General features: G+C 36.9%; 1 protein-coding gene across 1 annotated transcript in view; it reads right to left on the reverse strand.

The window, feature by feature from the left end:
- Thsd7b (thrombospondin type 1 domain containing 7B) overlaps positions 1–27,135 on the reverse strand; it is a 697,342-nt gene that overhangs the window by 302,379 nt on the left and 367,828 nt on the right. The window contains exons 10-11 of the mRNA XM_076866252.2: positions 21,432–21,561; positions 18,191–18,294 (exon numbers count right to left, since the gene is read on the reverse strand). Of these exons, the coding sequence (XP_076722367.2) occupies positions 18,191–18,294; positions 21,432–21,561 (234 nt within the window). The remainder of the gene's footprint in view (positions 1–18,190; positions 18,295–21,431; positions 21,562–27,135) is intronic.

A 27,135-nucleotide genomic window follows, 5' to 3' on the forward strand; every position in this document is an offset into this window, starting at 1 on the left:
TTTCATAATATTATTTAAAACCCTCTCTAGCATTATTAGTTTAGAGTTTATGGTAACTACATTGTTCTCAATCCTAGAATCACAAAAAAAAAGAGGATATATAATTTCCTAGCTTTGGTAGCCTCATATTGGAGCCTCACTAACTCACATGTTAGCTCTCACACTGCAAAATACCCCTATTTCATATAAAGTTCTATGTCAGTTTAGGAAGTGAATGGCGTCACTGTAACTAAGAAAGCAAGACCAAATGATCTTTAAGAAAAAAATTAAGGAAAAAAATCTTATGTGTAATTGAGTTAAACTGATTAGAAGTAGTAAAAAATTCTAGTTGAACATAATGTCAATGACTTAAATTTATAAACAACATATTCAACCAATTATTTTCATAGTCTAGGGCTTACAGGTTGGTAGAGAACATATAAAAGAAACTTGTAATATGGAATATGTGAAGCTAAAATGTCATTTTCAATCCCAATGGATTTTTTTCTCCAAAGAATCTCAATCGATTTATAATACAGGGGAAAATAAAAAATTTATTTTTGGCATTCTGAGTTAACCTGTTTAATAATTATTCGATGGTAACCATAAAGCATGTACCAAAATCAAAAATTTGAAGTAACATCAGTCTTCAGTGAGTAGACTAGGTCAGGTCACAAGCATATGAATTTGTAAATACTAATCTATCTTGTCCATCAGAAGATAAAATACTTTGGGACCTCAGATATTAGTGGAAACAGATTCGTCATCATGAACCTCAACATTTGAAGAAATATAATCAGGAGAATTCTACTAACTAAAGACTTCTAGGATATTTATTTTAAGAGGTTATTTTACCCTATTTAAAATGAATATGTTGAACACTTTGATGGCTGGGGCATGAGAAGGGTAGCCAAGTTCAAAACTGAAGAAAATTATTCAAATAGAACAGATGCAAAGAAAAAAAGTAGGTGTTTTGTATATTGAATATATTTTAGAGGAAGAAACTAAAATCTGTCACTTCAGAACAAGTATAAACTAAGTAAAATAGAAAAATTAATATGCACTCAATAGCCAAGTGTCATTGTTTATTAAGAATATGTCCATAGTATTTGTTTTTGTGATACTGGTTGTGCTACCGTTTTAACTGGAACAGATTCTATTATGGTTCTATTATGATTATAATAAAACTATGTGAAGAATATGGAGACACTTTCTTTGCTGAACCCTAAGAAATTACATCTGAGATGTTTGAGCAATTGTTAACCATGATACTGAGGGGGTGGTGGCTAGGAAGAAAAATGAAACCTAAAAGTAGTATTCTAAGAATTATTCAACACCAGTTATGGGTTCATATTTGAAAACTTTTTAGAAGTAGAAAATTGTCAACATTAGTTAACATTTTGTGACCACAAGGAAAGCTAAGCATCAACATATTAATTTTCTGGATACTTACTGAATACCTAGAATGAGTCAGACACTATATATAGTGTATACAAAAAAAAAAAAAAACGAATGAAACATACTTTCTGCCCACAGAAATTTTAAAAATCATTAGGATAGAGGACTAAGTTAGCCAATAATCCCAACTAACCACTATACAAGCCTGAAAGGAAGACAGCATGGGAAAAGAGAGAAACTCCTACCTTGAAAGCATCATGACAATGTTAGGCAAAGCAGAGAAAACAGACCACCTGGGGAAAATGAAGTGTGAAGCTGAATTAGGCATTAGAGGGCCAGTATCAGGTAAGGTAATAAAGAAAAATAGGAGGGGCTGGGGCTGGGGCTCAGTGGTAGAGTTCTTGCCTAGCACGTGTGAGGCCCTGGGTTCAATCCTCAGCACCACATAAAAATAAATAAAATAAAGTTTTGTCTTTTTTTTTAAGAAATGAAAATAGGAACCACATCATGAACTGCCCTACATTTTACATTTTAGAAGTGTATAGTGATATGTTAAAAACATTAAACATGTAATGAGAAATAATTACATTTAGTCATTTAAGAAATATCAGGTGTAGATTTGGAGATTCATAACATAGTCCAGTATGATGATATGGCTTATATTAAGTTGGCATCAGTAAGAAAGAAGAGAATTGGGATCCGATGTGTAGGTCTTTTACTTAATAAGATATATTTATTTAAGAATTGGAAAGAGTGCAGAGCAATTCCCCAGTTATTCCATTCTTTTGAATACAGAATATAGTAATAATGTGTTGCATATATTCAAGTTATTAAGAGTATGATATTAAGTGTTTAAAATTGTAATTGAGAGAGCCAATTCTGATTTACTTAGCAAAAAGAGAATGACAGAAAGTAGAGCTAGAGACAGAAGAGATACAGAGGAAAAGAGGAGGAGCAGGGGAGGGGAGAGGAGGAGGAGGAGGGGAGAAGAGAGGGCACAAGTTATTTCACAGAACAGGAAGGGAAGAACAACAATCTACATGCCAAGAACAAAAACTAGGGTAGTCCTTAAATTTCAATAGCACAGAGATGTGATTAAATCTACACCTTGGCTCACTCAACTTGATAGTCAAATCTAGGAAACTGGAACCTTCACTGGCTGGAAAATTATGCAGCCTATCCCTTGGCAAGCAGAAGGTGAGAAGAAGGCACACTATTTGATTCATAGTTCCACTGAGAAAGAAGAAAAGTCACTGCTCAGATTAGGTACTGGTGGGGACAGGGAGTATTAGTGTACACATTTAACCTAGTAGATTAAGTATCTGAAGGACAAGCTGTACTATATATAGAAAGGGCAACAAATAATAAGGGCACAAAGAAGAAGGGATCTAGAGCTATTAGAGAAAACTGGGATAACGCCTGTGCAGTGGCGCACATGTGTATCCCAGCAGCTTGGGAAGCTGAGGCAGGGGGATAGCAAATTCAAAGCCAGCCTCAGCAACTTAGAGAGGTCCTAAGCAACTCAGCGAGACCTTGTCTCTGAACAAAATATATAAAAGGGCCAAGAGTGTGGCTCAGTGATAAAGGCGCCCATTACCACACACACACACAAAAATGTGACTGGGATAATTTTCTATTGGGACTCAGAAAAGGGACAAGTGTCATTAAGTTCAAAAAATACAAATAATCAGTATCAGGGAATAAATGCCTAATATGGAAAATATATTAGTAGATACCAACCACCATGGAGACAAAATTATTTTTCTGGTAACATTAGGAAGAAAAACTACTTATTAAGTACTGACTGTGCTAACCATAGATTGGGTTGTTACAATAATACCAACACAAATCAAACTTAGCAGGTTCTAAAATACAAACACAGAATAAATAGCTCTTTATGTGGAGTGTAATTATATCATACATGTCACTCCAAAACCTTAACTTCCCAGGGAGGCCGCTGATAAGATGGCACAGTACTCAAAATTTCATTCTGCACAAGTGTTTCAGAATTTAATTACGAGTTTGCAGCTTTGCAACTGTCACATTACCATTCGCTGTCCAATTGTGAATTCTGAAGTGTCTCGGATCCACACATTGAAACAAATGATTCTTTAAAGAAGTGGTTAGCACTGCTACAGATTAAAATGCATTTGTAATCAATTTACAGCTATACACACTGTTAACCAATTAGCTTATTATTAACAATAGGCACACATTGTCAGAAATATTATTTGTATGGTAAATTATTTGAGCAATCCAGAAAATACAGACATTTTCAAATTAGATCTGTCTGACTGAGGGAAAGCAAAGCTAATATTCCAACTGGGGTTCTAAAACAGAAATCGTTAACCTCAGCACTATTGATATCCAGGGCCAGGCTAGTATCACCCTCTGCAATCCAGTTATGAACAATAAAAAATGCCTCCAGATGTCACCAAATAGCCCTTGGTGATGGTGGTAGTGAATTCATCACCAAGTGAATACAGTGGTCTAGAGAAAGAGAATCGGCATTTTTCTCCTGCTTTCTCCTATGTAAGGGACAAAGTCCTCCAAATTTCAAGAACATTTGTGAGACACTTGATAAATTATATAAGTTCAATTCATGATCCTGGCATTCAAACATCAAGTTGTGTGATACCATCTCAGTTTTCTTTCATTACAAATACACTTTTGAAGCAAATTGTAAAATCTGCCCAATATGGAGTTAGACTGATATAGCCTCTGCTCTCCAGGAGATTCAACTTTATAAGCACATTTCCTGTTTCCATAATTTGATTTAAATGTTTAAAAAGCTAGTTTATAACAATAAGTTTAATGTGTTATTATTTCTGGTTTTGACTCTACAAAATAAAATCATACATTCATTACATGTATTTCTGTTCATTATATTTTTACAAAAGTTCTTAACTTCTTCTTGATTCATACTTATTGAGCAAACATCTAATAAGTGACAATTATTTATGCAATATAGAGGTATTTGGGTAACTGGAGATATAAAGATGAATAAAGCACAATCTCTATATTTCAGGAGCTAAAAAACCTAATAGGGAGCCCAGCATGGTGGCACACACCTAAATCCCAGTGAGTTGGAGGCTAAGGCAAGAGGATCACAAGTTAGAGGCCACTCTCAGCAACTTAGTAAGCAACTTACAGAGATCATGCCTCAAAATTTAAAAATAAATAAATAAATAAAAATAGCTAGGGATGTAGCTCAATGGTAAAGTACCCTTGGGTTTAATCCCAGTACTAAAAACAAAACAAAACCTAATAAGAGAACATTCAAGTTATAATGTGACTATGATACATAAAGTACACAAAACTAGGGAGTATATGCTCAGAAGTGCTTAACTACAGCTGGAAGAATGGAATCATTTGAAGAAGGGGGTGATATCGGAGATGGAGTGGGGGACATTAGAGATCCCAATAAATAAAGGTAGGTGAAAAGGTTTCCTGATATAAAAAGCCCAGAGGTGATGAGTGTTTTGTGGCCTTGGCAACGCCTGGCCAATGGATGGGGTCTTCGAGAAGTAAAACAGCACTGGGCTGAGGCGGCCCTTTGAGGCATATGACAATGGCGGTGAAGACAGAGCCACTGAAATGTCTTAAGCAGGTAACAATCAGATGAGTTCCCCTACATAGGTGATTCTGACTTCAATCTGAGATAGATTAAAAAAAAAATAAACATGTCAGGAAATAGGGAGAACCATCGGGAGGTGCTGTGATACTCAGGTAGATGCAGAGGCCTTAGGAAGATGGGGCTCACAGGATGCTAAGGCTGACTCTCTTGGTTCATGGACAGCTAAAGATGCAACTCCCTGGTATTGGAAACTCAGGAAGAGAAGTCCAGTTTCTGGAGGTAGAAAAAAAGGGTTCATAATTAAAATAACACTTGTATACCATGGTATACTGCTTGTACAACAACTGATATTTAAGGGGCAAATCCTAAACCTGGAATTGAGAGAAATGACTTCACTGAAATAAAGGCTTAGGAATATCCCTAGAGTTTTAAATCCTGGGAAGAAAGTTGGGGTGACCTGGGGAGACATGGCAGATGGAAAGAGAACTATGAAGACTGATGGCATACTAAGGTTTGAGTGGAAAGGAGAAGGCAGGCTCAGAACAGGGACCAGGCTCAGTCCAGGGTAGCATGAGTTCCAGGATAAAATCCCAACACAGGAGTAGAGGTTAAGGGTCTAAGGAAGCAGACCTCTGTGGGCTGAAGAGATTACTGGACATGAAGAAGATCATGAGTGACTACTGAGAAAGGGGTCTCTGTGAACACTGAACCATTCTGTAAAAGCTTTTATCTTTCTTCCTCAGTTTCCCCAGGACCTGTGTTCTACTTCCCCCTGGACTTCAGAGCAAAAGAAAAAGGAGCTCCTTCTTTTTCAGTTCCTGAAGTCACCTCTATAGTGGATCACATCCTGTCCCCATCTCCAGCGCTGACTCCCTCAAGGACTTCCCCCCCTCCTGACAGTTTCAAGATCCTTCCCCGCCACTTCATTCTGCTTTGTCTTTAGATGTGTACAGGGTGGTCTTGTCTTTGCTCTTCAAAACATGAGCTGTCATGCTTCTTTCCTGGTTTTCTTTGACAAATATTCTGTAATGTCATCTACTTAATATCTATTTCTTCTCAACCTTGGTCTCAAAACTATGATTTTTTTTTTAAACCTACAATTACTCTGCTGAAATTAAATGCTGGAAACTGAGCTATGTCCACCAACTGTCAATTTCATACTTCGGTTTTTATACAATTATTTTAGGTAATATGTTTTTATTAGTAAATTATAATTAATATTGAGATTTACTGTGATATATTCATACTTGTATAGGATAGCTCTATTTAATTCCTTAGTACTTCCCCTTTTCCTCCCTGCTCTCTTGATGCTCATCCTCAACTCTACTGGTCTCCCTTCTGCTTACCTACTTACCTACCTACTTACCTATTTACCTATCTATTTTTTAACTGGTACAAAAACATTTGAGAATCCTACACTGATTCTTCATAAAAATTTTACCTCTGTGATTTTTATGATACTATATTTATATTTCACAATAACATAACGATTTTAGTTGGCATTCCTTGAAAAATAGGCTATCGGCAAATGAGCTTGGAAAACTCTGTTACATAAAAAGAAGGTAATAAAAATTTCTTAATTGCAGCAATTCTTGCATATGCTAACTCTACATGGAAAATTTCCCAAAGGAAAGTTATTTGGTCACACATTACATACCCTTCAAATAACTGATGAATTTCTCTACTCATCACTAGTTACTTTTACTCAAAAAAAAAAAAAAAATGCTTTGAGATATTTACATTTTCCCTAGCTTCTAATTATCACCATCTTCTAAGGGTTGAAAAAAACAAAGGGAATTAAGGTTTCCTTCATAAACATGATCACTGGCAAAATCACCAAGAAACTAGAATGATTATCCCATTGTAGATAGGACAGCTGAGATCCAGACAGGGTAAGTAGTTGGACCAACCTCACACAAGTACTGAGAGGCCAATCCACGGCTTGAGTGGAGCTGCCTCTCACTGAAGCATTCACATGAATGCTCCCTGCTTTCATCACAGGAGACCGCCTCTCCATGTTAGGCTTCTACACTTTTTATTTTCAACTGGAGGAAACAAGTGGCATCAACTACATAGGCAGAGGATATAGACAGAGGATTCCTTTAGGCAGAGGAATGACTACTCTTGAATATTTAAGAATGTCTCTCTCTCTCACTGTATGTGTGTATGTGCATTTGTGTATAAGTTCTGTTAGCTTTTTATGTCAATATTATCCCGTTCTCATTGGCCTAAAACCACTGAGTCCTTTCAATTCATCACTATACTTTGCTCTGAATATAAGATAGCTAGTAAGTGTTGCTGTTGGCTTTTTTTCTTAAAATGCCCTTTTAAAAAAAAAATTAGCTTACATGGAAATAATACCTTTATTTTATTTATTTATTTATTTATGTATTTATTTATTTATTGTGGTGCTGAGGATTGAACCCAGTGCCTCACACATGCTAGGCAAGCGCTCTACTACTGAACCACAACCCCAGCTCATTAAAATGCCTTTTATGCATATTCTTTCTAATCCTTTCAAAATATTACTATTTCAGCACAGGTTTCTAAATCCCTTCTTGCCATAATTACAAAGCCTCATGAACCCCAACCTTCCTATTTTCAGCTTCTATGATTTATATCCTACTATGAAGCAGATCACCTCATGTACTTATTGAGATTAATTGACTGTAATAGGTTTTCAATTCTTGTTCCCCATATAACCTGGATTAAGAGTGTGATTTTATTTTATTTTTTTTGCATCTGTTAATCTTTCATAATGTGGTTGGCCTAAAAATATACTGTTTAGTAACTTCTGCTTCTGTTTGGATTCACAAATAGCAGTAGAGCTATTTGAGGCTCCTATGTTAGTTTTTATAATCCCTAGTGTAACTGTGGGCTCCACATTCTCTTGCTGCTACCCAGAAGAAGGATTGGTGTTTCTGTTCTGTTTAGAGATGCAAATAAAAAATGCACTCATTTTACCTCCTCCTAATACAATCTTGAGATGGTATGTAGGTTAAACAAAAATGAACACCTTGACCTTGAGGGAAGCCAGGGGATATGCATCTATTTGAAAAGAGAGAATTTCAGTCCTGGACAAGAGACAAGTAATCCTATTACACTTACACAGTTTGCAGTAGACTTTGAAATTCATATTAGCATTCCTGAAGGGAAGATAGTCCTGAGACCCATATGGCTAAAAGAGAAATTTCTTGATCAGAGTTTTACATTCTTCTGTTGAACAATCTTTACTTGTCACCCACCCATCTTCATCCCCAACATCCATTCCATCAGGGAAACCCAGTACCTCACACATGTGAGGCAAGTGCTCTACCAATGAGTCACAACCCCAGCCCTAAAGCATTCTGCTTTTGATTGCCCGTTTTCTAAAGTATTTATTTGAAATTTATCACCAGTTTTTTTAAATGTGCATATTTTACCTGCAGCAACCATGAAAGCCACAAAGATAATCCTACCCGGAAACATGTAAAGGAAATGAAAAATTATTCACTTACATTAAAATGCAATCTCTACTCTGAATCCAACACTTGACTCTCAAAACCCAGTGCCTAGGGTATTATAAAACCCATCCTTTTGTTACACTCTGAGGATATTTTAATTTTGAGAGTTGGCATATGCTGTCCATTTAATTTCTATATTCTAACCTGACCTTCCTTATTTTTACACTTTTAGCAATTATATTTTGCAGAGATCTCATGAAAGTTCCTTAAAATATTTATAATCCATCATTTGGTATCTGAAGCTTTTTGATAAATAATATTATGCCTTCTAATAGTGTATTCTGTTCTGGATGTCAGACTGGAAGTTAGAAGCCTCCCCAAGAGGATTCTTTAATGCAAAGAATATTGGGGTCTGATCACTTTTTCCTATGAGATTATCACATTTATTAAAGGTGATCTCACAATAAAAATGGGGCATGGCAGAACAGATCTAGGCAGGAGCTCTTGACCTCTCCATGACCCAGTGAAGAAGTAGTAAAGAACAGTTGATCAGAGAGTTGGGTGACAGAAGTCTCTAAAATTCAATATTGGACAGCTTGAGACTTGGAGAAAGTTGGAGTTTGGTTGCCAGAGTAGAAAATAAGGACAGAATTCCTTGATCTAAAACCCCGATGGGAGTGGAATTTAAGGGATGGGTAGGAGGAGAGAAAGAGGGAGAGAAAAGCCTATCCAGTACTTCTTAACAATGGCTGGAAAGAAAAGCAGATCAAGTTAAACAGAATAGGAGCAGCATGACAGTAAAGGATATCATATAGCTTAGCCATAATTCGGAACTGAAAGCTGTGCTGGGCAGGGCAGTCTTTGTGTAGAGACCACAGCTGGACAGCCTCCCTAGAAGTAATTAAATCAATACCATTTCTCCTGTCCTTAATATAGTAACCAATACAACCAGAGGGAATACCTCTGAAGTGGGTTATCCCAGCAATTCAGCTAGAAAGAACTTTTAGAGGGATTGTTGCTGGCCGAGAATTGTGAAGTACCCTCCCTATCACCAGGGACAAGGGAAGTGGGGTAGAACTGATCTGAGAGCTACTCCCAGGGAGTGCTAACCCGCACCCATCAAAGACCAAGCTCAGCAGGAGCTCAATCAAAGACAGGCCAACTGACATTCTACCAGCAACCTAGTGCTAGGCAACACTTGTTGAGCTGCACCAGTGACAGCAGAGGCTTCTGTACCTCAGATGGCCACAAAGAGCCTGCATCCGCAGGCCCCACAATTAGAGATAGTCACCAAGCACTTACAGAGCACCAGTATATAGAAGTCCCAGCAGAGGGGACTAAGCACCCAACAATTTACAACCACCTACTAACAGTAGTTCAAAGGCAGGGCAACTGATGCTCTATTGCAGACACACGGATGGTACCCCAGTGATCTACATCAGCCAACATGGAGGTTTCTACATCACAGACCACCAACAAAAAGCCTACAGTCAAACATCTCACACATTTGACAGCTACCAAGCTCTATAGCACTTTAAAGAAAGTTACATGAAGGGAGCAGGCATATAGCATCCTACAGCAGTCATCAACAGTTCTGAGCCCTATGTCTGGTGCTGCCACAACCAACGGAAAGAGTCAGCTAAAAAAGCTCAGCACCCTCCAAGAATGCAGGCTTGAAACCTTGGGCTGTCTTAACAAGAACCACTTGACAAGAAAATCATAGCAACCAGGGAAGTAGCTCCTGTACCCCAGCATCTCTAGGAGGAGCCAAAGCTATGAATCCCACAGTTGCCAATTAATTCAGTTCTCATTCGTTCACATGAACCAACTGATTTAATCAGCATTTTCACCACTGTGACTAAAGGAACCAAGCAAAACAACTGTAATGGAGAAAAAGTATATTTGGAGGCTAACAGTTTCAGAGGTCTCAGTCCATAGACAACTGGCTCCATTGCTCAGGGCTCAAAGTGAGGCAGGACATCATGGAGGAAGAACATGGAGGAGAGAAGCAGCACATATGATGCTCAGAAGGTGGAGAGAGAGATCTCCACTTGCCAGATACAAATAGCCAAAGCCATACCCCTAATGCCCCACTTCCTCCAGCCACATCCTACCTGCCTTCAGTTACCATCCAGCAAATCCCATCAGGGATCAATTAACTGGTTGGGTCATCATTTTATAATCCAATCACTTCTCCTCTGAACCTTCTTGGATTGTCTCACACGTGAGCTTTTGGGGGACACCTCACATCCAAACCATAACACCCATAGAAGGCAAATCCTAAGGATAATCCCAAGCATCCATATTGAACCTTACGCATACATGATGGCAGTGTAGCCCACAACAGGGCTTACAGAGGAGAATCTCACAGACACTAGTCACTGCCCAGTGTGTCCAGATACAAACCCACAGACTTGTGACCACTGCATTCCAGAGAAGTCAGTAGCCTGACAGCCCTCTCCATGGGCCACCCGGTGAAACATCAAACAGAGTGCAATACATCTACCTTACATTCCACACCCTACACACTCCAAAATATACCTAGAGCAGCCCACACTAGATTTGACAGCACTAGATATATGGGGCTTTTCTTCAGGAGGGTACACAAGCTTGCACGTCCTAACAGAAAATAATTGGGCTGCTAAGTCACAGACAATTAGGAACTGTCTTTTCCTCTGACTCAACAGAAAGCTAGTAGGTACTTAGATATACCCAAGATACAGAGTAGTGTATAAATTCAGATAGAATTTACAAACTTTACAATTAAATTCTTCAATGAGTTAAAAGAAGATATAATGAAGAAACTTAAAAGGAAGTGAAAGATCTTTCTAATAAAGAGCTAGAGATTTTGAAAAAGAAACAAACAGAAATCCTGGAAATTAAAGACCCAATACATCAAATTAAAAATTCAGTTGAAAGCATCACTGATAAGTCAAACCACATAGAAGACAGATTATCAGGTCTTAAAGACAAAGTATATAATCTTGAAAATAAAGTCAAGAATAAGGAAAAGATTTTTAAAGACCATGACCAGAAGATTCATGAAATTTGGGATAACATTAAGAGACCAAATGTAGGAATCTTTGTTGCAGATGAAGGCACTGAAATACAAAGGAAAGGAACGTTCAACCATTCCAATAAAATATTATCTGAGAAAACTTGAAACTTATGAATAAGATGAAAACTCAAACACAAGAATCATTTTTAAACCCAAATAGTCAAGATCAAAAAAGTTTCTAAGACCTGGTATAATTAACATGCTTAATATACATAATGAGGATAGAATTTTAAAAGCTGCCAGAGAAAAATGGAAGGTCATTTTTAGAGGTAAGCCAACTAGAATTTCAATGAATTTGTCAGACTGGAATTTTAAAGCAGAAAGGCTTGGAATAATATACACCAAGCCATTAAAGAAAACAGGTGGCAATCAAGATTACTGTGTCTAGTAAAACTATCCTTTGGAAAGGAAGATGGAAAAAAAAAAAAAAACCTCCATGATAAATAAAAAGTAAAAGAACTAATAACCACTAAGCCTGCACTACAAAACATACTCAATGAAATATTGCATGCAGAAGAAAAGAAAAACAAATATCTGAGTCAGCATATGAACAAATATCACTCATTCATTATTGGTGGGACTGCAAGTTATAACCACTTTGGAAAGCAATATGGAGATTTCCCAAAGACTAGAAAGGGAACCACCATATGACCCTGTGACTTACTTTTGGTATATTTCTTAAAAATCTAAAATTAGCATCCTATAGTGAGTGATAGAGGTACAGCAGTGCAATTCTCAATAGCTAAGTTATGGAATGAAATTAGGTGCCCTATCAACAAATTAATGTACAAATAAAATGTGGTATATATATATACCCAATGGAGTTTGACTCAACCATAAAGAAGAATGAAATGATGGCATTTGCTGGTAAAATGGATGGAACTGGAGAACATCAAGCTAAGTGAAATAAGGTAGACTCAGAAAATCCAGGGTAAATTTTCTCTCTCCTATACAAAAGTTAGAACAAACTGGGTAAAAAAAGGGCAGGGGGATCCCAAGAAAAAAGAAAGAACAAAAATGGAGTAAAAAAAAAAAAAAAGGGATAGAGGGGGAAGGGAAGCTGGACAGGAAAAGTGAGAAGAGCAGAATGAAATTGACCAAATTATGCTATGTACACATATGAGTATACCACAGTAAGTTTCACCATTGTGTATATCTATAAAGTCAACTAAAAAACAGACTATAACATGCCTGTAATCCCAGTGGCTCAGGAGGATCTTGAGTTCAAAGCCAGCCTCAGCAATGGCAAAGCACTAAGCAACTCAGTGAGACCCTGTCTCTAAATAAAATACAAAACAGGGCTGGGGATGTGGCTCAGTGGTGGAGTGCCCAAGTTCACTCCCCAGTACCACTGCCCCCCTAAAAAACCCCACACTATAAGTAAATAGAAGAAAGATTAGAAGAGTAGATGAAAGGAAACAGGGAAAGGGAGGAGGAGGAAGGAAAGAGGAAGTGCTGGGAATTAAACTGTGGAGCATTAAAACATTGAAAACTGCCCTCACAAAAGGTACTGATAACAATATATTTGGATAATTATTTGCTTGTCATCTAAATCAGAAATTTCAGTAGGTTGTTCTGGGAAGTGGGGACAAGTTCTCCTTTCATTAAATACACAGGAAAGGTATTGCCAGATGTCTTTGCTCTTTTAAGAAAGTGACATTAGAAGAAGGGTCTGTGGGGTAGATAGCAGTTGTTCCCCATTCCCTACTGGAAATTCCCATATCCTACAGCTAATGTAGGTCATTTCTATTATTAGTAATAGTATTAGGCAATGCTGAGGATAGAACTCAGGGCTTTCTGCAGGCTAAGCAAGCATTCTACCACTGAGCTACATCCCCAGTTCTAATGTAGGTCATTTCTGTCCAAGATCTGAAGAAAATAGATGAAATGACTCCACTTTCCTCCCAAGGAGAAATTTTCCTCTCCCCTCCCATACAAAAAAAAATGTTTCATTTTCAAATAAAAGTGGTTATGACCATCTCTCTCTGTTATTACCCAGTCACAACAAAAACTGGTATGTGTTTCCCTTTCTGAATCTACTGAAATGCCTTTTTGTTTGTGATTTATATAAATGAACATAACAGAACAAACTTACATAATTATAAGTTTTTATTCTACATTTGGAGAATGAATGTCCAATAATCTAAAAGTATCTTCTTTTTCTCCTAAAAAGTACTCCTGGTATCAGATAGGAAAACATGACTAGCTGATTGCCATAGTTTGGGTCTGGAATGTTGTCCAGAGGCCCATTCCCCAGCATGTGTGTGGCACCATGGAAAGTGGGGGTACCTTCAGGATGTGGGGCCTAGGGAAAGCAAGTTAGGTTATTAGAGACGTACCTTGAAGGGCACTCTGGCCCCTTCCTGTCTCTTATTTTTTATTTTTTATTTTTTTTTTTGCTTTCTGGCTACTTTGAGTGAGCAGCCTCTTCTGCCATGTGCTCCTACTATGAAGATATGCCTCACAAGAGGCCCAGAAGTAATGGGACAACTGTGGACTGAAACCTTTAAGACTGTGAGCCAAAATAAATTTGTCCTTCCTCATGTTGATTATCTCAGGTATTTTATCTTAATTGGTAGAAAATTAGCACATTGAGGGTTTGGATACTTTATGGACAGGTTGTGATGATACATGGGGCTTTTCAAAGTGTGAGCTTTTTGGTATATTTCTCTGTTTTTTAGACAGATTTGGTTAGTAAGCTTTAACTCTCTCTTTCTATGAAGATAACAGCACTTAAAAATGATTTTCAGTCAGAAAATACAGTACTGAGACATACCGTATGAATTGTTTCCTTTGAGTTTTGTTCATATAATGAATTTAATTCTGTTTTTCAAGAATATTCAGTTACATTAAAATCTTAAAAATTACATTCTGAAAAAGATTGAAATAAAAATACCTTGCTAAAATGGGAGAAATACATATATATTTATATGTATTTACATTTTTGGACACAAGATACAAATTGCTATACTATTTAGACTATCCTGTTTTTTAACCTCTTCCTATATATTACTCCACCCTATTTGAAAGCAAAGGCATCCCAGAACTTATTTTGATACTGAACTATTTTGCTCATTTTTAAAAAATAAAAAAATACTTTTTTTTTTTTTTTTTTAAGGAATAGGATTTATTCAAGTGTGAAACTCTCACAGGGGCAAGAGAGGACCTGAGAGCAGGTTGCCACTTAGGTGTGCTAGTCTAGGGGTTTCTTTCTTTTTTTATTTGTTCTAGTTAGTTATACATGACAGTAGAATACACTTATATACTTTGATGTTTCATGCATAGATGGGATATAATTTTTCACTTTTCTGAGTATACATATTGCAGAATCACATTGGTCATACAGTCACATAAATACATACAGTATTATAGGTTATTAGAGATGTACCTAATTTCATTCTTCTATTTTCTAATCCCCACATTCTCTGAGTTCCCCTCCTTTCACTTCCCTCTACCTAAGGTCTACCTAACTTTTTTTTTTTTTTTTTGCACTACAATTCTTAATACACATGAATACCACACTTTTTACATTTCTGTTTGTATATAAAATATGTTGACATCCAATTCAAGTCTTCATACATGTACTTTGTATAATGATGACTATCACATTCCACCATCCTTGTTACTTCCCTACCCTCCCCTTTCCCTCCCACCCTTCTTCCCTATCTTGAATTCATGTATTCCTCCCATGCTCTCCCTCCTAATCCCACTTTGAGTCAACCTCCCTATATCAGAGAAAACATTCAATATTTGTTTTTTGGGGATTGGCTGACTTCACTTAGCATTATCTTCTCCAATGCCATCCATTTACCTGCAAATGCCATGGTTTTGTTCTGGAAAATACTTTTATTTAAAAGACATTCTTTGAATGTGAAGAAAACACACAGATTTCCATCAAAATGTTTATGTTAGATGACTTAAGTTTCTCACTGTGACAAAAACTAATTATGGAAGAACAAAAGATGTGACAGTGATTAGAGATCTACCTCCTTTGGTCCACATAATATTATTCAATGAAAGTGACCTGAAAAGAATGCAGAAAGTCCAGGCTATTTCAGACAAGACACCTTTAATCTCTAGCACCTACTGTGTCTCCATTCCAGTGCCACATGTTGAGTCTTTATGCTGATAGAGGATGCTCACAGCTGACAAATGAGATGAAAGTACTCAGAAATCTTATTAAACCAGCTTTAAAGCAGCAACTTTGGATAATTAAAAAAGAATTCATCTACAGATTAATTCACACTTCTAGGAATGCCAGCACCTTCACTTTTTCCTTCTTGTTTTAGTACCAAAATTTGACCCTTGTAAGAGCAATTTTTTTTAAGTATTAGAATATGTATGTTTCTTTTTATACTTTCCTTTTCCATAAAGCGGAACAACCAGTATTTCTTTATTCAGATTAAAAGCAAGAAACTGGGCAGAAGGCCTGCCTGGTTCTCTGTAAAGGATTGGGACAACACAACTCAAGATGCCCATCTCCTTGGAGATGACAGAGACTTTTAGCCATGGCTGTAATTCTACATGTTCTTCTGATTTCTTTATTTTCTTCTTCTTTTAAATAGAAGAGTAATTACACAAATGGATTCCTAACTATGCACCAATTTTAAAAGTTAGCCACATAAACAATCCTTCCAAATGAAAAAGATACAAACATTGAATAAAATACACATCTTCTAAATTTATTGCTAGGTTTGTTGGAAAGAAAAGAATCAATAGAGCCCCAAACAAAATGAAAGGATGAGACCCTGCAAGGTAAGCAAGAAAGACAACTTTTGTTGTGAAGGTTTCTATTAAACCTCAAAGATTGGACTTTAAATAGGGACTTTTTTAAAAAAGCCCCACACTAGAAATAGAGATCACAAGGTTAGTCTTCAGAGTTTAAGGGGAAACTAGATAAAAATAAACTTGCCTATCAAAAGTTCCTAATAAGTCCATTTGCAATTCTAAAACTTTGCATTGAATAACAAAAGGAAAGAATGTCTCTTGAGAATTTACAACCTTAAGCTGATTTTCTTAAGACTACCTGGTCTGAGTTTATGCTCTTCTACAATGGGTCCTCAAAGAGAACATTAATTTTTAGATTTTTTTTCCAGATAGATATGGACTCCATCTGACTGTACAAAAGAAACACAGACAAACCCTTTCTAGGGGAGCTCAATAATAATCCAAACTTCAAGAAATTCCCATTGATGAGATTCTTTGCAATGATAAAATAAGAACCTCTGTGTCAAGTTAACAACAATAATAACACTGCATTGGTTTTCTATGACAGCCATGAGAACTTCTACATATTGGTAGCTGAAAACAAGAAAATATTCTTTATCACACTCTGGAGACTAAGTGTCCAAAATCAAGGTACCAGCAGGACCCTACAACCTCCAAAGTCTGCATGGGAGAATCCATTCTAGATCTTTCCAGCTTTCAGTGGAACCAGATGGTCCTTGGCTTCTGGCTACATCATTCCAATATCCCTGTCTTCTGTGTCTCACAGAGACACTTGTCATTGGATTTAAAGCGCAGGATAATCTTACCATCAGATTCTTACTTTTATTTATCATAATAGCACATCATAATTATACAAAATAATGTGTTTCACTACGGCATTTTCAGAGATGCTTATATCATTCTTTGATAGTATTAACCCTGCCTACTTTTAATTAAGATCTTTTTTTCAAAGTAAAGCTACATGCAAAGGGTATAGGGGGTGATATATGGATATATATATTTGGGACCCACAATTCAACCAACAAATAAGCGTGCAAAAAGTAGACCTCATCTGTGAGGACAACAAGAAATGAACACAGTGAAAAGCTTGCCTCATTCCTCCTCCAGCGTAATATTTTTTTCCTGGAGTTAGATTTTCCATCTTTTGTAATGTGTTCACTTACATAACTATTTAGTACATTAAATAAATCACCATTTAAAGTATATTTTTGTCTAAGTAATACATATACATAGCTTTCAAATTTGCATAATGGAGAAAAATAATTACCCAAGTCCCTGTCTTGAGTCAATTATTTTAGACCCTTTTACAGTTTCCTTTGAAGTATACTTCCTATTTATGCAAATATGCATATGTTTCCACCTATTAATTCCTCATTGTTAGACATTTTCTATTGATGTCTTCTTAGAGCTCCTCCCAAGCCCTTCCACCAAAGTGTCAATATTGTTGAAACACAATTTTTGCTAGAATACATACTTTGGTGTTTTTCCTCGACAACACCATTGGCAGAGGAGCTGAAGACATGTTTTACCTCCACCTACAACTTTTTGTATTTCCTGGAGTTCTTTCACATTTTATTTGCACACCTTCTCTGAGTCTGTGTGTTTCTGCACTTGCAAAATGTTTCTCATGCAATTTTTCAGGTTAAACATGACAAATGATCTATTCTGTTCATTTACTGAAGATTTCCATTTTGACACTGTATAGGTCTTTTGTTCCTACCAACATTAGCTGCTCTCTAGGTGTGAATGTGAATGGACTCTCTTCTAGGTAGCAAACCCAATTTTCCTGTTTTGCTCACCTTAGTGAAGCACATCTTCTGGTTGCCCTCTGGAAACAAAATACATTGAGTAAACTTTTGGAGATTTTGCTTTCTGTAAATATTTTCACATTTCCCTGATACTTGAATGATAATCTGAGATGGAGTTACTCATTATAAGAGTAACATGATTTTAATAACATAAAGAGAAAACTATTTTAAACCACATATAAATAGAAAATCTCCTTACCTCTTGTTTGTAACCCCTTTCCACAGGCTTCACTGGTGCCCATTATTCCCTGTCTGACAGACTCAGGCACTAGGATACAAGGACTCCATTTCTGTGGTTTCCATCTGTGATTACAAAGAAAAAGTGAACTAGAAATTCTATAATTTTCACCATGACAAACATGCAATAGAAATACTTGAAATAAATGGGTCTGAAATCCAAAATCTGAAAGATAATAATTCAATAAAAATGGACTTGAAACCAATGTCATAAAACCAAGCCCCGGGGAGCACTAGAAATGACAAATAGTCTCCTATTAATCATGATCCAAATTCATGATTAATGTAATAATTAATATGTTTTGGTTTTGAATGTTTTGCATAAAAACTCATACAGAAACAAACAACTGTATCTCCTATAGAAAAGTGTTTAAAAAAAGCCCTAGAAGCACAGGTCAAATGGGTACCTTATGAACTTGAGATTGCGTACAAAAGAGAGAAATAGGATTGGGGGAAAGACCCTATGTCCTACTGGAGCATTAATTAGAGAATCTCAGTTTCAACCTCTGAAACCCTGGAGGGAAAACCCTTCAATACTCAGCCTTCTGCTTCACAATTTTTTATGTGATCCTTCCTAGGACTCAGAAGTAAGTCAAACATCTCAACAAGTTATAGAATAAAAGGTAAAGAGGAGCCCTGGGGAGCATCTTAACTGATAGTTCATCAGAGGAAAGAGGAGGGAAGGCACCTTGGTTGAAATGTCAAGATTTCTTTCCCTACGAGGAAATAGTTTTTAAGACAGTCATCTGGCTTTCCACTTTTTCCCCCCTTTCTCAGGCTAATAAAACTCCTACTTTCATGACTCAGAGGGCAGATTATAACTTGGCTAATTTAATCCTTAAACCTGTTACTGTATAGTGTTTCAGAAAAGCCAAGCCCTAAATCTAATCATGTATTCTATTATTTCGTGTATCTCATTTTTCAATAAGAGCAACTTTTGTTAAGAGAGCTACTTAAAAAGAAGAAATACGAACTAAAAATATCATTGACCTTATTCAAATAGCCACCATAAAGGGAATAACTGAGGAGTTATGAGAAAAATCAGGAAACAACTAAACAAAAATATACCCTGCTTCAAGAAGTCACCTTTTAATCTTAGTCACACATTTACTTTGGACATGGACAGATTTATTCAGTATAATTTGAAAACATAGACACTATAATGATAAAGGATTTTAGTTCAGCTTTTCTATCAAGATGTGTAGTTTATTCGGGTTCTCTGAGTTTCCATAGGCTTCTTAGACGAATGAAAGACCAGACATTTAATCTAGTTAAATAGTTTGCTGTACAGACTGAAAGGGAAGGAAGAAATTTTCAGAACTCCCATGTGAAACTTTCAGGTTTAGGATGATAAAGCTGAGGTCAGAGAGGTTAAGTGATAATTTGAGACTACCTAAGTCAGCATGGGCCAGTTTTCAGTCCTCAGTCTCTGGATACTCAGCTACAGACCCTTGGTTGCAGCCCACTGCCAAGTCTATCTAGGAATAAGGTTCTCATGCTCGTTCCCCTTTTCTTACTAATTTAATGAGTTGAGATATGCTCTAAATTCACAGAACAAATAATTAGGCACTTCTGTTTTGATTTGGTAAGCATATATGATACATTAATAAAGTTAAAAAGAAAGATGAAGATAATGATAAACTTGTATCTTAAGATAATGTCTCTACCTTAACTTGCATCTTAAGATAATACCAATAAGGGGGAAAGTAAAATCTAAAGTGGAACCATATTGCTCAAAACTAACGAATGGCTTTCTAAGGAGAAGAAATTTATGTTAACTTGGATACAGTTTGAACTACACATCAGGAGATACGATACAATCTTCCAGTCGACACACAGTGGAACTGATTTCCGGGGGGGAAATGGCAGGAGGTCAATAACAAAAACTAGTTCAAACATAAGTAGTTAAATTGAAGCGCAACCAGATAGTAAAGAGAGTGGACAATAGAATAGCCTGCTAATAGTTTCTATAATTACATCTGATTATAATAGCCCTGGGTTCATACTGATGTCTAATAATATTTGATTTGGCTAATTTTTCACTTGGCTACCTTCCTTGAGAGCTCTTTTGCAGGCCTCAGAAGTTTCAATATTTAGACATGGCAGTAAAGGATGGATATTGACAGTGTTTCCACAATGGTCCTGTGGTTACTGAAGAAAAAATGGTACCCTGGGCCTGACTCCAGTGTTTTTGTTTTTTTTTAACATACCCCCCAAATTGGGAACCAGACAAAAAGCCCAGAAGTAAAGCATGATGAAATCGATAGGTATTTGGACCCCTTCAATGACCCTCTTGAACTTTATTTAAAGTGAGGACTTTATCCGAAAAGAACTTGCATTTTCCTGAACAAATTAGCCCTTGAATTTCACAGCTTTAAGATATAATTTCTCAAATAATCAGGAAAACTCTGAGCATCTTTGCTAACAGTATTTTTAAGGGTGCTGATAAAACCTTATGATTGTTAAGACCGTGAGCTGTTTACAATCCAACAGTGATTGAATTTAATTCAACAATACTTTAAAGCAATGATGCAGATTTAAAACATGTATTAAAAAGAGTAGGAGGTTATGACACAACACAGAAACCTGAAACATTGTTTTAGTGAATAAAAATTAGCAATTTTCCAAGAAAGAAGACAGAGTGAACATAATAGAGTTTAAAAATATATTAATTTCCTCCCCTTTTAAAAAAATGTTTTCTCCTTAGGTTAAACATTTAACTGGTTGTTTCTGAAATTGTGATAAAAATTGACAACCTATTTTTATTAAAATAATTATTAAATGACTACAATTTTTTTCTAATTCTTTATTAAAGATTTTAAGACGGAAACAATAAAGATGTTACCCTTCTCTGTTTGTGTATGGTGTGTGGTTGGTTTGTGTGTGGGTGGGTGATGATGTGTTTCCCTCTAGTTTAATACCTTCCATCGTGAGTCTATTTGGATCATGATCCTAAATTTGACTGCAGAAGTGACATAAATCTAGTAGCTCACTTGGAGTCAAACATGTCTTGATTTTTGCATTTTAATTAGATGTTAACATCCTTTAGTGCTTTCAAATATATTTCGGGGGAAAAAACACTGAAGCATTTGAAAAATACATTACCTCGTCTTCTTTTTCACTAAGCAACTGTATATTAAATGCAAGAAAACAGTAGGATTTATACTTAGATCTAATGATAATTTGAAAAGGTAATTAATTACCGATATGTGGGGCACAAGGAGACATCTTCACACTCTCTCTCTTCATATAAGGTATCTGGGCATTCTTGGCCTCCATTGGCTGCTTCTTGGATGATAATTCTGTATCGAGACTGTTTTACTGTGGTATTTCCTGAAGTAAAGGAGAAATAAAATTATAGTGCCCTTGTATATTGATGCAGACCAAAATCCAGGTAGTAATTAGAGGGGAGAGAATAAAAGACACAAAGGTAGAGAGACAGAATTGAAGGAAGCATATGTGGAAAGACAGCCAAGGAATAAGAATTAGCAAATACTGGGAGTTAATGCCCAAGTTCGCTTCTGTGACACAGGCACACTATTAGCAACTGTAATTTTAAATATATGTTATTCTAATATGTAAATATATCTTCCTACTCTTTTAATGTTTTTTCAATTAATTAGAATCTACATTTCAAATGACATAAGATATACAGGGCATGATCTGAGGGGTCTCAGAAACCCTCCTGAATCTCAAACAACAGCTGACTACTCTGTGGTTTTCTTATTAATTTATTCCATCTAATAAGGTGTTTTCCTCTTTGGGCTACTTTATATAATAGAAATTCACCTAACAAATTAATATTTAGTAGCCTATGGTTTATATTACATATTAGTTTATTAGATTTCTTATTGCTCATAACCTTATAACCAATATATACTATATATATATGCATGTATATAGAATTGGAATTTAGGGAAGAAGTGTTGTTTACTTCAAGGTATTTCTGAGAAGTAGAACTCTTAATAAGCAGCTTACAAAGAAAACTGATTGAGCTGGGGATGTGGCTCAAGTGGAAATGCTCTCACCTGGCATGCGTGGGGCGCTGGGTTCAATCCTCAGCACCACATAAAATAAAGATGTTGTGTCCACCGAAAACTAAAAAAATAAATATTAAAAAAATTCTCTCTGTCTCTCTCTCTCTCAAAAAAAAAAAAAAAAGAAAACTGATCAATTTAATGTGTTACTTCATCACTTCACAATCTTTAGATGTTTTCGGAATCAACAACAAAAGTCAATTATCTTTATAGTGTTTAGCAATTACTTCAATTACTAAATGCAAGACAAGAGACATGTACTAGATATGCAGATGCAAATCTCTGACCCACAGAAGAAAGAGGGCAAATATATATATAACCAGTTATAAGACTCTGCAGAATATGGGATATGGTAAGCAGTGAGATGATGTTATGTGGGTACAGAAGATAGAATGATCCTTTATGACTCTGGAAATCAGAAACAGTTCATTGAGGAGTTAGATTTTATCTTGATTCTTGAAAACTGAATAGGAAAAGAAAAAAATTTATATATATAACTGGACATTGGAACCAGTTTGAGAAGAGGCACCAAGACACAGAAGTGCAAGAAATTTACAGAGAAAGACACATAAGTACATTCAGAGGAATGGTTTCTGTGGATTTCTTGCCTGTGTGCCAATGAAGGGCTGAGGGAGGGAAAACTCATAGTGAGAGTTATAAAGAATAAGAAAGGGGGAAGTGAAGGAGAACATAGAGTTAATTGGTAGGTTTGGGACAGGCAGTGGACCTAACCATGTTAAAACATTAATTTCTAGAAAGAAGGTAAACTAAAAATGAGCATTTATTGAAGTTATATATACATAAGTTTTTTTAGAAAATGATTAAAACAAGACTCAACAATGAAAAACAACTGACCCACAATCCAAACTCCCTTACTTGGTCTTCCTCCTCAGAGGGAACACTTTTAACTCTTTGTTTCTATATTTAGCTCTGTGGTTATCTCCAAATTTATACCTAATATACCTATGCCACTATTTCTTAATTTATGAACTTTAGAGATTATCTATTGACTTTCTGCTACAATTGAAGAGAATTTACTTTGTACCTCCTTTCAATTTTTTTTTTTATAACTGCATACCTATTTTTAATGCCTCTACTGGTTATTTAAAGTCTTTAACCCATATAGTTTTTAGCCTACTCCTTCCTCCTGTCTTCCATCAGGGTGGCCACCATGAGTTTGAAGAGTCCTCCTGAGTGTACAGGCTTTCTCCTCCATTGCCATAACCTTCCTGCTAGGTTAGGTCATGGTTCCAGCTGCCATGTTATCAGTTTCTCTATTCCTCAGTCTTTATCCATCAAAGTCTAGTATTCCTCAAGTGAGTTTAGATCTCCCATCCAGTAATGGTCCTTTCATTTTTCTTTAAAAAGGAACTAAGGCTTTAAAATCTCTTAATAAATAATGTTTAACAAGATTTTCAGAAGAATAAGAGAATGACACATGCTGGGAGCCATCAGCCAAGTAGGTATGACAATTTCCTTGCCAGCGTACTCCCATGCTGTCTAGTGGAAGGACTCCTGAAAGGTGACCTTGCTCAAGGACCAGGGCGGATCCGTGTTTAGGGTGTTCCTGGTTTAGCATAATACGAGATTAGGGTGTTCCCCTTTTAGAATAGGGCGTATCCTGCTGCCTGAGTTCCTCTTGAGTTCTTAGGGTCAGACAGCATATTTTGGGAGACAGAAGCCCAGTGCAGTAGTGGATTTGGGCAGAGAACGTGGATTTCCCCAGAACGTGTTTGTAGAAGGCCGGTGTGAGATCGGGAATAAAGAATTGCTGTTTGAATCTACAAGCTGTGTGGTGACTCGTGATTTGTGCCCAGCCAGAGTGGGCTGGTGGCTCGTACGCGGAACGCCTGAAGCTTGGGGGTAAGTGAAATTGCTCGCCCCTGAGGGAAGGCTAGAGAATGGGTGACCATTTCAAAAAACAATGTGTTCTTCTTTTGATTTATTTTGTTTTTCTTTCAAGCTGCCTATCCCTAGAAATTTCTCAGGCAAACTGGAAAAAATGGTTGACTAAAGGTTTGAAGTTTGTCGGCCCTGAGGAAGAGAAAATTGATATAACGATTTTTTATTCTTTTTTTGTTTCATTCAGTTTCGGTTTTGTTTTGTGTTATCTTATTGGGTTGCGTTATCTTTATAGTAGATTAAAACAAACTGAAAAGATGTTAAGTAAATTGTTAGAGGTTCAGAACATGGAGAAAGACATTTTAGATCAAGCAAAAGAGAAGGTCTCTCGAGCTAGTCAGACAGAGGAAGAAAATTTAAAGGAAAAGGGGTTGTTAGGAAAAAGGCCACAACAGGAGGCTGTTACTAACTCCGTTTTATCACAAGAGGGCGTAATTTAACCAACAGCCCCACCAATAGAGACAGCTGAGTTGCCCTCAAACCCCAAAGTTGATAAATGGGATCCTGAGACAGGACCTCAAAGATTAGCATGCCCTGTACTTGGACAGGCAGGAGGGCAGCGAATTCACCGTGCTTTAGATTTTAAAACAGTGAAGCAGTTGAAGGAGGCTGTAACAACCTATGGTCCCCAAGCTCCCTTCATGGTAAGCATGGTCGAGTCCATTACTAACTTGGACATGACGCCAGCAGACTGGGCTAGCATGTGTAAATCTGTGCTAAATGGAGGACAATATTTGTTATGGAAGGTTGCAAATGAGGAATTTTGCGCAGAGACAGCTAGGCGAAATGCAGCAGCCGGTTACCCTCAAAGAAATCTAGAAATGTTGCTAGGGAAAGGACCTTATGAGGGTCAGCGGCAACAAATTGAATATTATCCTGCTATATATGCACAAATTTCTGCAGACGCAGTTAGGGCATGGAAGACTTTACAAGGACATGGAGATTTACAAGGTCAGCTATCTAAGGTAATACAGAGAGCTAATGAACCTTATGCTGACTTTGTAGATAGGCTAATTCAAACGGCTGCCAAAATTTTTGGGGATACGGAACAAGCAATGCCATTAATAAAACAACTGGCTTATGACCAAGCAAATCGTTGCTGCAGAGAGGTTATTAGACCATGGAGACATGAAGATTTAAACACATATATTAAATTATGTAGAGATATTAATGAACAAGGGCTAGTCTTGGCAGCTGCAGTACAACAGGCTTTAGATGCCAGGCCAAAAACATGCTATGATTGTGAACAAACAGGACATTCTAAAAGGAGCTGCCCCATAGGAGGAGGGTTTAACAAAACTAGGTATCAAAGAAATAGAATACCGGGTATTTGCCCACGATGCCGTAGAGGGAGACATTGGGCTAATGAATGCCGTTCTCAAACCACCATAGAGGGTACTCCCTTATCAAAAAACGAACAAGGACCAGGTATTTACCCACGATATCGTGGACAAAGGCATCAGGCTCCATTGCCAAAAAACGGACAAGGGGGCCCAATACTCCGGGGCCCACAACCACAAATATACGGGGCAGTGGAGGAACCCAGCAACACCATCAGAGTAGTGCCCAGGACACATTGTCCATTAAATCCCTCATCAGACAAACCCGAGGGAGTGCAGGGTTGGACATCTGCGCCTCTGCCAGAGCAGTACTAACTCCAGAGATGGGAGTTCAAATCATTCCCACAGGAATAAAAGGACCTCTTCCCCAAGGGACAGTAGGCTTATTATTGGGACGTAGTTCATCTACATTAAAAGGACTTATGATAAGTCCTGGGGTAATTGATCCCGATTATGTAGGTGAAATAAAAATTATAGCTAGTTCTCCAAGAGGTATATCAGTAATTTCACCTGGAGATAGAATAGCACAGTTGTTAATAATACCCAGCCTACATAATAAATTTCCTAGTCATAGTGTAAAAAGAGGTTCCAGGGGATTAGGCTCCACAGGTGTAGATTGGACTATGCTGTCTTTAAATTTAGATTCTCGCCCAATGTTAAAACTAAATATTCAAGGACACGACTTTAATGGGCTACTGGACACAGGTGCTGACCTTAGCATCATATCTAGTCAGGAATGGCCAAAACATTGGCCATTACAACAAGCCACTCAAACGCTTTGAGGCCTAGGAGTGGCTACTAATCCCCATAGAAGTGCAATGGTATTAGATTGGAAGGATCCTGAAGGATGTGAGGGAACTATACAGCCATATGTATTGGATCATCTTCTTATAAATTTATGGGGACGAGATGTCCTAGATCAATTAGGTTTGACGTTAACAAATAAAATCAATCCTAATGCGCCCACTACTAGGGCTAGACAAGGTTTTAGGAAAGAAAAAAGATTAGGAAAACAAGGACAAGATATAGCAGCACCAATTCAAATAGATCAAGGAACAGACAGACATGGGTTGGATTTTCAGAAAGGGCCACTGAGACAATCAAAATTACTTGGAAATCAGAAAGACCAGTGTGGGTTCCTCAGTGGCCCCTGACTAAAGAAAAGATACAAGTAGCCCATGAACTGGTCAAAAAACAATTAGCGGAAGGACATATACAACCTTCCATATCTCCCCATAATACTCCCATTTTTGTCATTAAAAAGAAATCTGGTAAATGGAGATTATTGCAAGATTTAAGAGCCATTAATAATGAGACGGTTATTATGGGACCTGCTCAATCAGGGATTCCTCAATTGTCTGCTTTGCCAAAAACCTGGCATATTTTAGCCATAGATATTAAAGATTGTTTTTTTTTTTCAATTCCAATTCATCCCGAGGATAGTCCACGTTTTGCATTTACTATCCCTGCATTAAATCATGAAGGTCCTGATCAGAGATATGAATGGAAAGTACTCCCTCAAGGGATGGCTAACAGTCCAACTATGTGTCAAATATATGTTAACAAAGCAATCCAGCCACTTAGAAATCAAAATCCTGAACTACAAATATTTCACTATATGGATGATG

The sequence above is a fragment of the Callospermophilus lateralis genome, chromosome 9 (genome assembly GCF_048772815.1).
Source record: "Callospermophilus lateralis isolate mCalLat2 chromosome 9, mCalLat2.hap1, whole genome shotgun sequence".
NCBI classification, from domain to species: Eukaryota; Metazoa; Chordata; class Mammalia; order Rodentia; family Sciuridae; genus Callospermophilus; species Callospermophilus lateralis.